The sequence below is a fragment of the Nerophis ophidion genome, linkage group LG03 (assembly GCF_033978795.1).
Source record: "Nerophis ophidion isolate RoL-2023_Sa linkage group LG03, RoL_Noph_v1.0, whole genome shotgun sequence".
Taxonomy (NCBI): domain Eukaryota; kingdom Metazoa; phylum Chordata; class Actinopteri; order Syngnathiformes; family Syngnathidae; genus Nerophis; species Nerophis ophidion.
The window spans coordinates 49132164-49151039 of NC_084613.1; the positions used below are offsets into that span (position 1 = coordinate 49132164).

The 18876-nt window shown below is 43.8% G+C and overlaps 1 protein-coding gene across 5 annotated transcripts in view; it reads left to right on the top strand.

The window, feature by feature from the left end:
- The first annotated feature begins 3421 nt into the window (after nucleotides 1-3421).
- zdhhc14 (zinc finger DHHC-type palmitoyltransferase 14) overlaps nucleotides 3422-18876 on the top strand; it is a 136488-nt gene continuing 121033 nt past the window's right edge. Inside the window, exons 1-2 of one of the 5 annotated variants that reach the window (XM_061895471.1) lie at nucleotides 3422-3822; nucleotides 11723-11992. In XM_061895471.1, coding sequence (XP_061751455.1) covers nucleotides 11751-11992 — 242 coding nt within the window. In that variant the 5' untranslated portion in view covers nucleotides 3422-3822; nucleotides 11723-11750. Of the gene's footprint in view, nucleotides 4127-4215; nucleotides 4450-11722; nucleotides 11993-18876 lie in introns of those variants that run through there. The other 4 variants (XM_061895470.1, XM_061895473.1, XM_061895474.1 and 1 more) reach the window with 4 other exon arrangements.

An 18876-nucleotide genomic window follows, 5' to 3' on the forward strand; every position in this document is an offset into this window, starting at 1 on the left:
AGTTAAAAAATCATCTACAAAAACAATGACTTGTGTGTTGTATGAGAACAGTTGGTAATGGTTATGAGCAGTAAAACTTTTTATGAACTTAACTCACCTTAATGTGTGTTCCACGTCTTTGATAAAAAAAGCAGTTATAATTTTGGTTTACGAAGTAAACAACTAAAAACTAAAGTTTTGGGCATTGTTTTCTCTAAACACATACATTTGTTTAAATATGGCCAAGGACATGCATTATTGAGGGTTTCCTGGACATCCTCTTCATTGTTAAAGGAAAAATCTCATCTGCGGTCGAGAGTTCCTCTGCTTTTTTCAAGTATTGCTTTTTTTTGAGTGGTCAGCCTGAAGCGTCCCTCTGTCTCCGACTCCCTCGTCGTCTTGTGACATGAGTGCGTGACTTGTTATGATTTTGCTTCCTGGTTTCGATTACCTACTTTATCTTGCCTCTGATTGGCCAATCGATAATTGTTCGCCCTAACCTTAACCATATATGAGTCATCATACGAACACCAACCAATCATCATGGATGTTCTTCATATGTATAGATGTTGTCACTCATCTAGGTTAGGGGTCTCAGACATGCAGCCTGCGGGCCAATTGCGGCCCGGAAGACGTTATTTTTCGGCCCCCACCTTAATATGAAAGTTTAATGTTTGTGCGGCCCGCAAGTTTTGTATAAATGGGGCTTCACAGCGTTGTGTGCGGAGCTGAAGGAATCTACCAATCACGGTGTGGTATGTGGTTCTCGAGGGCCAAACATGCGTGATGCACGCAGAGAAACGTTTTGCCGTTTTTCCACTAGACCCGCACGTGCTCTTCCTCCTTCCCTCGCCCGCCTGATCGCTCTCTCTCTTTCTCTCTCTCTGTCACTGTGTGTCTCTCTCTCGTTCCCTCCTCCAGCATTGCTGTAACAGTCCGGTCCAGGGAGACGATTCTTCCGGTAGCTTCCGTAACACTCCGCCGAAGGACCGAGCCACAATACAAAACTGTGGTGGCTGGAAGGGCAGCTCATTTTCTCTCTTTGTAGCTTGTAGTTTTGATGTAAGCTACATGGGTCTGAAAGTAGTTAAAGGCCTACTGAAATGAGATTTTCTTATTTAAACGGGGATAGCAGGTCCATTCTATGTGTCATACATTTTGCGATATTGCCATATTTTTGCTGAAAGGATTTAGTAGAGAACATCGACGATAAAGTTCCCAACTTTTGGTCGCTAATAAAAAAGCCTTGCCTGTACCGGAAGTAGCTGACGTAGAAGCTCATTGTTTACAATCATGGCCACTAGCAGCTAGAGCGATCCGGACCGAGAAAGCGACGATTTCCCCATTAATTTGAGAAAGGATGAAAGATTCGTGGATGAGGATATTGAGAGTGAAGGACTAGAAGAAAAAAAAAAGACGAGGGCAGTGGAAACGATTCAGATGTTATTAGACACATTTACTAGGATAATTCTGGACAATCCTTTATCTGCTTATTGTGTTACTAGTGTTGTAGTGAGATTATATAGTACCTGAAAGTCGGAGGGGTGTGGTGAACGCCAGTGTCTCTGAGGGAAGCCACGGAGGAGCCAAGAGAGTCTCAGCTGCCTCTTTGACAGCTGCAGGAGGAACGACACAAGCTCCGCTCATGTCTAGGGAGGGGGGGACATAGGAGAAAAAAGAAAAGAAGTGGCAGATCAACTGGTCTAAAAAGGAGGTCTATTTAAAGGCTAGAGTATACAGATGAGTTTTAAGGTGAGACTTAAATGCTTCTACTGAGGTAGCATCTCGAACTGTTACCGGGAGGGCATTCCAGAGTACTGGAGCCCGAACGGAAAACGCTCTATTGCCCGCAGACTTTTTGTGTGTGAATGGGTAAATGTGGAAGTAGTGTCAAAGCGCTTTGAGTACCTTGAAGGTAGAAAAGCGCTATACAAGTACAACCTATTTTACTTATTATTTACAATATTCAGGTCAATGTGGTTAGTGCATCCGCCTCACAATACGAAGGTCCTGAGCAGTCCTAGGTTCAATCCCGGCTCGTGATATTTCTGTGTGGAGTTTGCATGTTCTCCCCGTGACTGCGTGGGTTCCCTTCCTCCCACCTCCAAAGACATGCACCTGGGGATAGGTTGATGTGTCACGACACCAGAAAAGTAGTTCCTCATGTTAGCTCTTACAATAACAATGCCGCTATAGCTTGGTTAAAGGCCTACTGAAATCAGATTTTCTTATTTAAACCGGGATAGCAGGTCCATTCTATGTGTCATACTTGATCATTTCGCGATATTGCCATATTTTTGCTTAAAGGATTTAGTAGAGAACATCTACGATAAAATTGGCAACTTTCGGTGCTAAGAAAAAATGCAGTGCTTCTACCGGAAGTCGCAGACAATGACGTCACATGTTTGATGGCTCCTCGCATATTCACATTGTTTTTAATGGGAGACTCCAACAAAAAGTGCTATTCAGACCGAAAAAACGACAATTTCCCCATTAATTTGAGCGAGGATGAAAGATTTGTGTTTGAGGATATTGATAGCGACGGACTAGAAAAAAAAAAAAAGTATCTTTCAATTGTGTTGCTAGTGTTTTAGTGAGTTAAATAGTACCTGATAGTCGGAAGGGTGTCTCCACGGGTGTCTTGACGCGCAGTGTCTCAGGGAAGTCGACGGCAGCTATGGACGGCACAAGCTCAGCTTTTCTCCGGTAAGAACTGACTTTTTAACCACAATTTTCTCACCGAAAACTGCTGGTTGACATTTGGTAGGGATCCATGTTGGCTTGACCGCGCTCTGATCCATAGGAAAGTTTCACCTCCAGGAATTTTAAACAAGGACTCACCGTGTGTTTGTGTGGCTAAAGGCTAAAGCTTCCCAACTCCATCTTTCTACTGTGACTTCTCCAATATTAATTGAACAAATTGCAAAAGATTCAGCAACACAGATGTCCAAAAAACTGTATAATTATGCCGTTAAAGCAGACAACATTTAGCTGTGTGTGCGCAGCGCTCATACTTCCTAAAACCTGTGACTTCTTGCGTACACGTCATCATTACACGACGTTTTGAAGACGAAACTCCCGGGAAATTTAAAATTGTAATTTATCCATCCATCCATCCTCTACCGCTTATTCCCTTCTGGGGTCACGGGGGGCGCTGGCGCCTATCTCAGCTACAATCGGGCGGAAGGCGGGGTACACCCTGGACAAGTCGCCACCTCATCGCAGGGCCAACACAGATAGACAGACAACATTCACACTCACATTCACACACTAGGGCCAATTTAGTGTTGCCAATCAACCTATCCCCAGGTGCATGTCTTTTACTAAATTGTAATTTAGTAAACTAAAAAGGCCGTATTGGCATGTGTTGCAATGTTAATATTTCATCATTGATATATAAACTATCAGACTGCGTGGTGGGTAGTAGTGGGTTTCAGTAGGCCTTTAATATGCAAGTCACGGCATGTTTGTAAATAGAGTGTGTGAAGCGCCTTGTAAACGGAATATATTAATCCCAATTGTTAACCGCCTTGTACTATCAGGTTTTCACTATTTAGAGTGTACAAACATGTTTTAAGAGCGCTTTATAGGCGGAATATATGCCCACAATCCGGTTTAGGATCTCCCAGCAGTCTTGGCAGGGCACCCTCTCCTTGGCGACGTCGTTCGGTGGAGGGGGAGGAGCCCGCGAGCAGGCTGGGAGGCCCCGCTCCGCTCCCATGGTGATGGTGCTGGGGAGGGTGGCAGCTCAGCCCGCGTACCGGAACACAATGTAAACTGAACGGCTGCTCAACGGGATTGTCTGCACGCTCCTCAAGGGACGCTACAACTTTTCATGGAACGGTGTGGATTCCCCTTGTTTTATCGAGGAATGTTTTGACGAAACGCTGGGGCTTTGTGGTCCGGCGGTGGCAGCTCGTCGGGATGCTGGAGATCGCCTGAGAGCACCCTGCCGCGTTTGTTGTCTTTCTACATGGGTTTTGCCTTCGAAGTTTCTCAACAAGCTGAACATTTACCCCGAATGGAGCCTTTAAACTTGTAACATGGTGTGTGTCGTTTCGTCCTCCGCTCGTTTCAAACCCGGATAAGAAGCAGTGGAGGAGCGACGACGCGACAACACCCCGACACGACGACCACTTCCCCCTCGGTAAGGCAGCAGCGCGCCCAGCCAGTGAGTCGCCTCGCTCGGCGGTACACGCAAACATTCAGTGGACGGGGAGGGAGACACGGTGCTTGTAGTACCGCCGTGACAGCCAGCACACGTCTTGTGTGGCGAGCTCTGACAGTTGAACAGGAAGCCAATAACGTCTACTTCTATAGATGAAAAAAAGAGTATGTGTAAGCTAACCTTCCATTGTACCAGTAAGTGAAAGTGCTAACCTAAATACATGTGGCAAACTGCTAGCCGCGTTTGCTTCAGATGCTACGTGAGGCTAGCCAGGTTGCTTGCTAGTCAATAGCAGATCTTGGGTAGGTGCTATTTGCTGATTTGACAGATAAACTAACATATTTTTTTGTTAAGCAACCTTTATTTATTCTAATAATGCTGTTCCTACTGTCGTTTGAGATAGAGAAGTGAATTATATTTATATAGCCCTTATTCTCTAGTGCCGGGGTCGCCCGTCAGGACCAGATGAGTCGCCCGCTGGGCTGTTCTAAAAATAGCTCAAATAGCAGCACTTACCAGTGAGCTGCCTCTATTTTTTAAATTGTATTTATTTACTAGCAAGTTGGTCTCGCTTTGCTCAACATTTATAATTCTAAGAGAGACAAAACTCAAATAGAACTTGAAAATCCTATAAAATATTTTAAAAACTTGGTCTTCACTTGTTTGAATAAATTCATTTATTTTTTTACTTTGATTCTTATAACTTTCAGAAAGATAATTTTAGAGAAAAAAATACAACCTTAAAAATGATTTGAGGATTTTTAAACACTTATACCATTTTACCTTTTAAATTCCTTCCTCTTCTTTCCTGACAATTTAAATCAATGTTCAAGTAAATAAATGTTTTTATTGTAAAGAATCTTCCTCCCACTTCCAAAGACATGCACCTGGGGATAGGTTGATTGGCAACACTAAATTGGCCCTAGTGTGTGAATGTGAGTGTGAATGTTGTCTGTCTATCTGTGTTGGCCCTGCGATGAGGTGGCGACTTGTCCAGGGTGTACCCCGCCTTCTGCCCGATTGTAGCTGAGATAGGCGCCAGCGCCCCCCGCGACCCCAAAAGGGAATAAGCAGTAGAAATAGATGGATGGAATACCCATCCATTTTCTACTGCTTATTCTCTTTTGGGGTCGCGGGGGGCGCTGGCGCCTATCTCAAAGAATAATAAATATGTTTTAATTTAATTCTTCATTTTAGCTTCTGTTTTTTTGACGAAGAATATTTGTGAAATATTTCTTCAAACTTATTATGATTAAAATAAAAATAAAAATATCCTGGCAAATCTAGAAAATCTTTTTGAATAAAATGTAAATCTTATTTCAAAGTCTTTTGAATTTATTTTTAAATTTTTGTTCTGGAAAATCTAGAAGAAATAATGATTTTTCTTTGTTAGAAAAATATCTTGGTCCAATTTGTTATATATTCTAGCAAAGTGCAAATTGGATTTTAACCTATTTAAAACATGTCATCAAAAATATATATTTATTGTGAGAAATAATATCATTAATTATTAATAATAACATAGAGTTAAAGGTAGATTGAGCAAATTGGCTATTTCTGGCAATTTATTTAGGTGTACATCAAACTGGTAGCCCTTCGCATTAATCAGTACCCAAGAAGTAGCTCTTGGTTTCAAAAAGGTTGGTGATCCCTGTTCTAGTGACTCAAAGCGCTTTACATAGTGAAACCCAATATCTAATTTTACATATAAACCAGTGTGGGTGGCATTGGGAGCAGGTGGGTAAAGTTTCTTGCCCAAGGACACAACGGCAGTGACTAGGATGGCGGAAGCGGGGATCGAACCTGCAACCCTCAAGTTGCTGGCATGGCCGCTCTACCAACCGAGCTATAGGATTGAACCTGAGTAGTCAGGGTTCAATCCCGAGCTATACATTTTGTGTTTTGACTAGTGTTATAACAATACCAATATTTTGGTACTGGTACTAAAATTATTGAGATACTTTTCGGTACTTTTCTAAATAAAGAGGACCACAAAAAATGCACTATTGGCTTTATTTTAACCAAAAATCTTAGGGGTACATTAAAGGCCTACTGAAATTATATTTTCCTATTTAAACGGGAATAGCAGGTCCATTCTATGTGTCATACTTGATCATTTTGCGATATTGCCATATTTTCCTGAAAGGCTTTAGTAGAGAACATCGACGATAAAGTTCGCAACTTTTGGTCGCTAATAGAAAAGCCCTGCCTTTATCGGGAGTATGTGCACTTGATGTCACGAGTTGGAGGGCTCCACACTTATTCACATTGTTTTTAATGGGAGCCACCAGCAGTAAGAGCAATTCGGACCGAGAAAGTGACAATTTCCCCATTAATTTGAGCATGGATGAAAGATTCGTGAATTAGGATATTGATAGTGAAGGACTAGATAAAAATAAAAATAAAATAAAAAATACGACGGCTCCGGGCGTCGACAGTGTGAGCGTTTCAGATGTAATGTGACACATTTACTAGGATAATTCTGGAAGATCCCTTATCTGCTAATTGTTTTAATAGTGTTTTATTGAGATTTTAAAGATTGTAAAGACATACCTCGAGGTCGGATGGCTGCGGTGAACACAAAGTGTCTCAGAGAAAAGCCGAGGAGCCAAGCTCACAGCTGCCTTTTAAACAACTGCTGCAGGACGACGAATAATCCAATGATTTCTGCGTTAAGATATATATCACAATTTCCCCATCCAAAAACATGCTGGTCGACGTGAAAAAACATGTTCCCTTGACCGCTCCGCTTCACAACAAACAAAGAAACACGGGCTGTGTCTTGGTGCTAAAGACAGCTGCAATCCACCGCTTTCCACCAACAGCATTGTTATTTATAGTCTCCATTATTAAATGAACAAATTGCAAAAGATTCATCAACACAGATGTCCAAAATACTGTCTAATTATGCGGTTAAAGCAGACAACTTTTAGACGCGAGTGGTGCAGCGCTAATATTTCCTGACAGTCCGTGACGTCATGCGTACGCGTCATCATTCCGAGACGTTTTCAACAAGAAACTCGCAGGAAATTTAAAATTGCAATTTAGTAAACTAAAAAGGCCGTATTGGCATGTGTTTCAATGTTAATATTTCATCATTGATATTTAAACTATCAGAGTGCGTGGTTGGTAGTAGTGGGTTTCAGTAGGCCTTTAAACATATGTTTCTTATTTCAGTTAAGTCCTTAAATAAAATAGTGAACATACGTGACAGCTTGTCTTTTAGTTGTAAGTAAACAAACAAAGGCTCCTAATTAGTCTGCTGACATAAGCAATAACATATTGTATCATTTATCATTCAATTATTTTTTCAACATTATTAAGGACAATTGGTAGAAAATTAATTATTAATCTACTTGTTCATTTACTGTTAATATCTGCTTACTTTCTCTTTTAACATGTTCTGTCTATACCATCCATCCATCCATCTTCTTCCGCTTATCCGAGGTCGGGTCGCGGGGGCAGCAGCCTAAGCAGGGAAGCCCAGACTTCCCTCTCCCCAGCCACTTCGTCTAGCTCTTCCCGGGGGATCCCGAGGCATTCCCAGGCCAGCCGGGAGACATAGTCTTCCCAACGTGTCCTGGGTCTTCCCCGTGGCCTCCTACCGGTTGGACGTGCCCTAAACACCTCCCTCGGGAGGCGTTCGGGTGGCATCCTGACCAGATGCCCGAACCACCTCATCTGGCTCCTCTCGATGTGAAGGAGCAGCGGCTTTACTTTGAGTTCCTCCCGGATGGCAGAGCTTCTCACCCTATCTCTAAGGGAGAGCCCCGCCACACGGCGGAGGAAACTCATTTCGGCCGCTTGTACCCGTGATCTTATCCTTTCGGTCATGACCCAAAGCTCATGACCATAGGTGAGGATGGGAACGTAGATCGACTGGTAAATTGAGAGCTTTGCCTTCCGGCTCAGCTCCTTCTTCACCACAACAGATCGGTACAACGTCCGCATTACTGAAGACGCCGCACCGATCCGCCTGTCGATCTCACGATCCACTCTTCCCCCACTTGTGACCAAGACTCCTAGGTACTTGAACTCCTCCACTTGGGGCAGGGTCTCCTCCCCAACCCGGAGATGGCACTCCACCCTTTTCCGGGAGAGAACCATGGACTCGGATTTGGAGGTGCTGATTCTCATTCCGGCCGCTTCACACTCGGCTGCGAACCGATCCAGTGAGAGCTGAAGATCCCGGCCAGATGAAGCCAACAGGACCACATCGTCTGCAAAAAGCAGAGACCTAATCCCGCGGCCACGAAACCGGAACCCCTCAACGCCCTGACTGCGCCTAGAAATTCTGTCCATAAAAGTTATGAACAGAATCGGTGACAAAGGGCAACCTTGGGGAAGTCCAACCCTCACTGGAAACGTGTCCGACTTACTGCCAGCAATGCGGACCAAGCTCTGACACTGATCGTGCAGGGATCGGACTGCCATAATAAGACAGTCCGATACCCCATACTCTCTGAGCACTCCCCACAGGACTTCCCGAGGGACACGGTCGAATGCCTTCTCCAAGTCCACAAAGCACATGTAGACTGGTTGGGCAAACTCCCTTGCACCCTCAAGAACCCTGCCGAGAGTATAGAGCTGGTCCACAGTTCCACGACCAGGACGAAAACCACACTGTTCCTCCTGAATCCGAGGTTCGACTATCCGGCGTAGTCTCCTCTCCAGTACACCTGAATAAACCTTACCGGGAAGGCTGAGGAGTGTGATCCCACGATAGTTGGAACACACCCTCCGGTCCCCCTTCTTAAAGAGAGGGACCACCACCCCGGTCTGCCAATCCAGAGGTACCGCCCCCGATGTCCACGCGATGCTGCAGAGTCTTGTCAACCAAGACAGCCCCACAGCATCCAGAGCGGATCTCATCCACCCCTGGGGCCTTGCCACCGAGGAGCTTTTTAACTACCTCAGCAACCTCAGCCCCAGAAATAGGAGAGTCCACTACAGATTCCCCAGGCACTGCTTCCTCATAGGAAGACGTGTTGGTGGGATTGAGGAGATCTTCAAAGTATTCCTTCCACCTATCCACAACATCCGCAGTTGAGGTCAGCAGAACACCATCCGCACCATACACGGTGTTGACAGTGCACTGCTTCCCCTTCCTGAGGCGGCGGATGGTGGTCCAGAATCGCTTCGAAGCCATCCGGAAGTCATTTTCCATGGCTTCCCCAAACTCTTCCCATGTCCGAGTTTTTGCCTCTGTGACCGCCGAAGCTGCACACCGCTTGGCCTGTCGGTACCTGTCCACTGCCTCCGGAGTCCTATGAGCCAAAAGAACCCGGTAGGACTCCTTCTTCAGCTTGACGGCATCCCTCACCGCTGGTGTCCACCAGCGGGTTCTAGGATTACCGCCACGACAAGCACCAACTACCTTGCGGCCACAGCTCCGATCAGCCGCCTCGACAATAGAGGTGCGGAACATGGTCCACTCGGACTCAATGTCCAGCACCTCCCTCGTGACATGTTCAAAGTTCCTCCGGAGGTGGGAATTGAAACTTTCTCTGACAGGAGACTCTGCCAGACGTTCCCAGCAAACCCTCACAATGCGTTTGGGCCTGCCAGGTCTGTCCGGCATCCTCCCCCACCATAGCAGCCAACTCACCACCAGGTCGTGATCGGTAGAAAGCTCCGCCCCTCTCTTTACCCGAATGTCCAAAACATGTGGCCGCAAATCCGATGACACAACTACAAAGTCGATCATGGAACTGCGGCCTAGGGTGTCCTGGTGCCAAGTGCACATATGGACACCCTTATGTTTGAACATGGTGTTTGTTATGGACAAACTGTGACGAGCACAGAAGTCCAATAACAAAACACCACTCGGGTTCAGATCCGGGCGACCATTCTTCCCAATCACGCCTCTCCAGGTTTCACTGTCGTTACCAACATGAGCGTTGAAGTCCCCCAGCAGAACAAGGGAATCTCCCGGGGGAGCACTCTCCAGTACTCCCTCGAGTGTACCCAAAAAGGGTGGGTATTCTGAACTGTTGTTTGGTGCGTAAGCGCAAACAACAGTCAGGACCCGTCCCCCCACCCGAAGGCGGAGGGAAGCTACCCTTTCGTCCACTGGGTTGAACTCCAACGTGCAGGCTTTAAGCCGGGGGGAAACCAGAATTGCCACCCCAGCCCGTCGCCTCTCACTGCCGGCCACGCCAGAGTGAAAGAGAGTCCAGCCCCTTTCAAGAGAATTGGTTCCAGAGCCCTTGCTGTGCGTCGAAGTGAGTCCGACTACATCCAGCCGGAATTTCTCTACTTCGCGCACTAGCTCAGGCTCCTTTCCCCCCAGTGAGGTGACGTTCCACGTCCCAAGAGCGAGCTTATGTAGCCGAGGATCGGACCGCCAAGTGCCCTGTCTTCGGCTGCCGCCCAGCTCACATTGCACCCGACCTCTATGGCCCCTGCTATGGGTGGTGAGCCCATTGGAGGGGGGGACCCACGTTGCCTCTTCGGGCTGTGCCCGGCCGGGCCCCATGGGAACAGGCCCGGCCACCAGGCCCTCGCCATCGTGCCCCAACTCTGGGCCTGGCTCCAGAGGGAGGCCCCGGTGACCCGCGTCCGGGCGAGGGAAATCTGGGTCTATGTTTTTTCTTCTTCATAAAGGTCTTCGAACTGACTCTTTGTCATCCTAGTACCTTAGTTAGGTTAAGATCCACCCATGGCGTTTGTTTACATTTTGATGGCGGTGAGCTACAGTGTGTTGTGAAGCATGTTTAGCTATTCCTCGTCCTGCAGGGATGATCCTTGTAAGAAACTTACATTATTTGTCACCAGGATTAGTGATATATCCATCCATCCATTTTCTAACGCTTATTCCCTTTTGGGGTCGCGGGGGGCGCTGGCGCCTATCTCAGTTACAATCGGGCGTAAGGCGGTGTACACCCTGGACAAGTCGCCATCTCATCGCAGGGCCAACACAAATAGACAGACAACATTCACACTCACATTCACACACTAGGGCCAATTTAGTGTTGCCAATCAACCTATCCCCAGGTGCATGTCTTTGGAAGTGGGAGGAAGCCGGAGTACCCGGAGGGGACCCATGCATTCACGGGGAGAACATGCAAACTACACACAGAAAGATCCCGAGCCTGGGATTGAACCCAGTACTGCAGGACCTTCGTATTGTGAGGCAGACGCACTAACCCCTCTTCCACTGTGATTAGTGATTTAGAAGTTGCTAAAACACTGCCGACGGTGGATGGACGTTAGCCGCTAGCTAGCTAGTCATGTCTTAAAGCATCTCTCCCTGAGGGCGTTTATGTGTTATGATTTCACCTTCATCATTAGTTTTTAAGCCAAAAATCATCCATTCTCCCTTTTCTGTCTACACACTGTGTCTTCTTGTAAGTACTCTGTGATTGTGTGCTACCGAACTTGCTCGTCTTCTCGTAAAACCAGCAATGTCACAACATGTTTTTGGCGCGGGCAGGGGGGTTTGTGTGTGTGTGGGACCGGTACGTTTCAGAGATGGTATCGAACCGAAAATGATTCATTAGTATCGCGGTACTATACTAATACCTGTATACCGTACAACCCTCACTAACTTCTGCTTGTGTATTGTGTTCACAGCCCGTAAGTGGATTTTAAAGAGCAATTGATGCATCTTGGAGTGTCTGAGTCCATGAGAGAGTGTGAGTACAGCCAAATAAGCACTCGCAGCTCCACTCCAATGGAGACTCCTTTTAAGAAGAAGACGCCCAAAAAGAGGAAGTGGGAGTCCTTCCCAGGTCGGAATAAATTCTACTGCGATGGAAGGATAATGATGGCCAAACAGACTGGGGTTTTCTACCTTACCCTTGTCCTCATTCTTGTGACGTGTGGACTCTTCTTCACATTTGAGTGAGTATTGTTTACTGAGTCTTTGTGCCCCCATCTGCCATTCACTTGTGTTCTATGACCTGGTGGCTTAGGGATGTCATGAGTGCAGCTAAATTGAAATGAGAGCACAATTGTGTGTCATCAGTTTGGAGTTACTGGTGTTTCATCTTTAAGAAATAAATATTATGCAAACCCGACACTCATAACTGTTGGTACTTGTTGGATTTTATAAACCAATCTTGCCTTCTTCCAAACTTGCTCCAAATGAGCCGTTTGAAATTTGACACGTTTGTGACATATTTTACCTGAGTTGGCGGATATCTCCATAGACGGTCAAGGTTTACCCAAAGAGCTTTGCCCGAGTCTGCCATTTTTATTCAGTTCTAGTCCAAAGTTTTGGTCAATTAATTCCTTATTTTTCTCTATCCTCTGGTTGTGGGGCAGACTGGCTCACACATGTTTTGCCATTTCTAATAAAAATATGTGTATAATTCTAACTTATATCTCTCAGTGAACTCACTAAAAACTACAACTTGGCTGATGGGGTGAATGGGTCTTGGCCTGGAGGAGGGTGCATTCTGAAGAGACAGTCAGAAAGCAGCTTGAAAAACAAAATCAATGCAAGATTTTGACCAAAGCACCACCATTGCATATTTTGTAGACCAGAAGGAAATGCTTAAAATAAAAATAAAAAAGTCATAATATGACACCATTTGATAGTTATTTAGGTTTTTTGTTTTTTTTGCCAGGGTATGTTTCTGATAAAGAGATTATTTGTGGTTATTGCTGTGGGTTTTTAGTCTCCGGATAGTGCATGGCGCTGCATGATGCACATGGAATAATGGTGCGTTCACACTGGATCTGGTTTAGAATGCTGGTATTATATATCATATAATTACTGGTATTAGTACGGTTAGTTTGGTCGAGTAACAGAGATCATCTCAGACATGGGTCTCGGTCAACCTACCAGTAAAATGTTATCCTGGGTGAGTCCATCGTGAAAACTGGCCCTACGAACAGACTAAAACACAGTATACAATGTGACTGTAACCAGGTAACGCATTGCAACACCTAACAAAATTGCTGACAATAATAGAAATGTGAACGCGAACCAGATTGCACTAAACTAAAGTGACAACCGAGGGTCTTTTTTGGGTTTGGACCATAGTACCTTTACAGATGTTGACGCAACCTAGAAGACAGCAATCTTAGCAAGCGGTAGGAATCGCGCAGAGCCCTGTGAAGCAATGTCATGGAGATAATTTGTCTGTTATGGTATGCACTACAAAGCTATTTTGGAAGAAAAAAACAGAATGAGTGTCGAAAAATGCAACAACCAAAAGTTAAAAATATGACATAGTAAAACATGTTTTCATAGTATGTTTACCACAGTGTTGACAGTACTGTGATGTGAGGAAGAGGTCACTCATGATGGCCTAAAAGCAAACTTATTCCAATTTGCAATGTTACTCCTCTTTCTGACATGGACTGACTGGGACGCCATCAAACCTGGTCGTCTCAGAGCTGTATCAGAGGCGAAATGACACCTGTACAGCATGTCCGGCAAAGCTGGAATAAATTAAACACCCCGAAACTCACAAATGCTCTCTTTTGCGTTGTAAACTATTGTCATTGTCCAAAAATATTTTTTTTACATTGCATCAGAAGCTTCACATCTAATGAGGTGCTTGTGAGATTATGTTTTCTGTTGTGAACACACACACACACACACACACACACACACACACACACACACACACACACACACACACACACACACACACACACACACACACACGCACCCGTCATTAAATGACTTTGGGGAAAAAAATGCAGTAGTTCACACAATAAATCGCCTGTCATGCACATTTTGCCAATTACAAGTTGGAAAACCAGCATCATTTGAGTGTATCGCATATGTCTCTGTTCCACAATATAGAGATGTATAAGTTCTTTTAACTAATAGTTTTTCTTTCAATTGGTGTCAAATAATATCGATATCTGCCATTGCTCAAAATTAGATTAGGCTATAGAAATAACATCATTAAACATATTAAGTGAAGTTTAAATTAGTTCTGCCAAACAATTAAGGTTCTACTTTTTTGTATTGTTCAAATTTGATGATAATATGCTTGTATTGTGATTGCAGTACTCTTTGTAGACACCAACATATCTTTATAGCCATCAATTGATTTGCCTACCACTGCCTTTCATTATAGCAAAATAAATGATACAGCACCTTAACGTTCGGAAGATTTCAGTTAGTTGTGCGGTTGGACAACTTTTGATCATGCATCCAATACTCAGGAACTAAACACAGAAAATAAAATTATTACATTTTCAAGTAGTCTGAAATATTATTGTTTATTGATAAACCATACTGTATACCATTTAATCCCCATTTAATCCTGAACCCCAACGTACCAGAATTTTAAAATCTTAGTTTCAATTGTGACATGGAACATTTTCATGTGCGTTCCAAAGTTGACATGTCACAAATATGTTTTGAGAGAAATACCTTACAGTGCTACAGAAATCTGAAATGATAATTCACTTTAATCAGACATATGGCACATTTTCAGATTCTCCAACCATAACCCCAAATGGTCTCTGTGACAAGACACTTTCCCCAACTTTTAATAGGAAACACAGTTAAATGGTTTATTGATGCTTTATTAAAGGCCTAGTGAAACCCACTACTACCCAGTACGCAGTCTGATAGTTTATATATAAATGATGAAATATTAACATTGCAACGCATGCCAATACGGCCTTTTTAGTTTACTAAATTGCAATTTTAAATTTCCCGGGAGTTTCTTCTTGAAAACGTTGCGTAATGATGACGTGTACGCGTGACGTCACGGACCGTTAGGAAATATGAGCGCTGCACACACACACAGCTAAAAGTCGTCTGCTTTAACCGCATAATTACACAGTATTTTGGAGATCTGTGTTGCTGAATCTTTTGCAATTTGTTCAATTGATATTGGAGAAGTCAAAGTAGAAAGATGGAGTTGGGAAGCTTTAGCCTTTAGCCACACAAACACACGGTGATTCCTTGTTTAAAATTCCCGGAGGTGAAACTTTACTATGGATCACAGCTGTCAAGTGAACATGGATCCCGACCAAATGTCAACCAGCAGGTTTCGGTGAGAAAATTGTGGTAAAAAGTCGCTTCTTACCGGAGATCAGCTGAGCTTGCGCCGTCCATAAAGCTGCCGTCGACTTCCCTGAGACACTGGCGTCAAGACACCCGTGGACACACACCTCCGACTATCAGGTACTGTTAAACTCACTAAAACACTAACAACACAATTGAAAGATAAAGGATTTCCCTGAATTATCCTAGTAAATGTGTCTAAAACCATCTGAATCCGTCCCAAAGCAATCGCGTTATTTTTAAAAACTTTTTTTTTTTTTTTCTAGTCCGTCGCTATCAATATCCTCAAACACAAATCTTTCATTCTCGCTCAAATTAATGGGGAAATTGTCGTTTTCTTGGTCCGAATAGCTCTTTTTGTTGGAAGCTCCCATTAAAAACAATGTGAGGATGTGAGGAGCCATCAACATGTAACGTCATCGTCTGCGACTTCCGGTAAAGGCAGGGCTTTTCTCTTAGCGACCAAAGGTTGCAAACTTTATCGTGGATGTTCTCTACTAAATATTTTCAGCAAAAATATGGCAATATCGCGAAATGATCAAGTATGACACAAAATGGACCTGCTATCCCCGTTTAAATAAGAAAATCTCATTTTAGTAGGCCTTTAAGTTGAATATTATGCAATACTATCCTGTTATTCTGTTGGATCTTAGCATAACCAAAATTTCTCTAAGGGATTTAGTATAATATCAACCTCAGCTTTATGGAGTAGACGAGTCATGCTATTTGCACTCACTTAATCACAGTTCCACTCTCCCTAAACGACACACACGCACGCACGCACACACACACACACACCCACACACACAAATTCACAGTCTCCACAGCATATGAACCATCCTCTCCACCTATTCCTTGGTGTTCCAAATATCTCCACTGATTGAAATATGTGATCTGAGCACTGACATCGCATGGGTCTACCACATTATGTTGTTTCTTTCACCCAACTAATCACACTGCCATTACTGTAACCCGATCAGGTCTAGATAAAAATGTCTCATCACTATGTTTGTTACTCAATCTGGCCGTACATAAGGGTAAAGTGCTTTCAAACTAGGCAAACTTCTTTGTGTGCAGTAAAAAAATGGCTATTGTTCTCTATCTGTATGGAAACAGTTTTCTTTTGTTGAATGATGTACTTGACTACTACTAAATGTAATGCTTCTGAAACTTGTGTGTATTATAATTTTTGATATATTGGTGCATCAGGTATTTACCAAATTTCTGAGTACAGGAGGTCCTTGGTCGAGGTCAAGTGTTAGTATTAGTTCTAACTTAGTGCTGTGCGATTTGAGCAAAGATATTATATCCCAATATGAGTAATATATACCCTAAATGCAAAAAGTATTTTTAGTATCAGTTAGGAATGTAGACTGTAGAATTGTAGAGAACGCGGCACTGCGCTTTTTAAAGTTTTTACAATAATGATGTCCTGCGATGAGGTGGCGACTTGTGATTAGTCAGATTATCTGATAGTCGGTTCGGGTCTGTCCACGGGTGTTGACGCGCAGTGTCTCACGGGTGTCGACTTCATCTGTACGGACGACACAAGCTCAGCTGATATCCGGTAAGTGGCGACTTTTTAACCACAATTTTCTCACCGAAACCTGCTGGTTGACATGTAGTCGGGATCCATGTCTGCTTGACCGCGCTCTGATCCATAGATCCAATGCCAAACAAACACTTACCGTGTGTTTGTGTGGCTAAAGGCTAAAGCTTCCCAACTCCATCTTTCTACTGTGACACTTTCCAATATTAATTGAACACATTGCAAAAGATTCAGCAACACAGTTCTCCAAAATACTGAGTAATTATGCCGTTAAAGCAGACGACATCTAGCTCTGTGTGTGCGTAGCGCTGACACTTCCTAAAAACCCGTGACGTCCTGCGTACACATCATCATTACACGACGTTTCCAAGACGAAACTCCTGGGAAATTTAAAATTGTAATTTAGTAAACTAAAAAAGCCGTATTGGCATGTGTTGCAATGTTAATATTTCATCATTAATGTATAAACTATCAGACTGCGTGGTGGGTAGTAGTGGGTTTCAGTAGGCCTCTAATGGTGCCTTTACAGATGTGTAAGTTACCCATGCCTTAGGCACTAATGCACCCCCATACATCACAGATGCTGGCTTTTGAACTTTGCGTCGATAACAGTCTGAATGGTTCGCTTCCCCTTTGGTCCGGATGACACAATGTCGAATATTTCCAAAAACAATTTGAAATGTGGACTCGTCAGACCACAGAACACTTTTCCACTTTGCATCAGTCCATCTCAAATGATCTCAGGCCCAGAGAAGCCGGCGTCGTCTCTGGATGTTGTTGATAAATGGCATTCGCTTTGCATAGTAGAGCTTTAAAGGGGAACATTATCACCAGACCTATGTAAGCGTCAATATATACCTTGATGTTGCAGAAAAAAGACCATATATTTTTTTAACCGATTTCCGACCTCTAAATGGTTGAATTCTGGCAAAATAAATGCCTTTGTATTCATCACTCTCGGAGCGATGACCTAAAAACGTGACGTCACCTAGGTAGTCAATCGGCCATTTTGTCAAACACATTATACACATCGAGTCAAATCAGCTCTGTTATTTTCCATTTTTTTCAACTGTTTTCCGTACCTTGGAGACATCATGCCTCGTCGTTGTGTTGTCGGAGGGTGTAACAACACGATCAGGGACGGATTCAAGTGCATCGATTAGCACGGCATGCTAATCGAGGCTAACATGCTATTTACCGGCGATGCTAAGGCAGACATGGCACAGAGATGTATGGATAATCTGCAGATGCATTTCTAACGATAAAGTCAAAGAAATCATAAAGGTGAGTTTTGTTGATGTTGTTGACTTATGTGCTAATCAGACATATTTGGTCGCGGCATGACTGCCAGCTAATCGATGCTAACATGCTATTTAGGCTAGCTGTATGTACATTTGAAACTATATTTACATGCAGCGTTTCCTTCCACCCACATTTAATGCCAAACAAACACTTACCAATCCACAGATGTAAGTTGATCCAGTGTCACAAGATGCGAAACTTCCGATCTTTGGTCTGCACATTTTACCGGCGATGCTAAGGCAAACATGGCTAAATAGCGTCAATAGGTATTCGCTCAATAGCTTCAGTTTCTTCTTCAATTTCGTTTTCGCTATCTGCCTCCATACTTTAACCATCTATTTCAATACATGCGTAATCTGTTGAATCGCTTAAGCCGCTGAAATCAGAGTCTGAATCCGAGCTAATGTCGGTATATCTTGCTGTGGCAACCGCCACGTTGTTTGTATTGGCATCGCTATGTGACGTCACAGGAAATTGGAGAGTGTCTTCGCAGATAGCGAAAATAAGGCACTTTAAAGCTTTTTTCAGGGATATTCTGGACGGGTAAAATTTTGAAAAAAAATTCAAAAAATAAAATAAGCCACTGGGAACTGATTTTTATTGGTTTTAACCCTTTTGAAATTGTGATAATGTTCCCCTTTAACTTGCACTTACAGATGTAGCGACGAACTGTATTTAGTGAAAGTGGTTTTCCGAAGTGTTCCTGAGCCCATGTGGTGCTATCCTTTAGAGATTGATGTCGGTTTTTGATACAGTTCCGTCTGAGGGATCGAAGGTCACGGTCATTCAATGTTGGTTTCCGGCCATGCCGCTTACGTGGAGTGATTTCTCCAGATTCTCTGAACCTTTTGATGATATTATGGACCGTAGATGTTGAAATCCCTAAATTTCTTG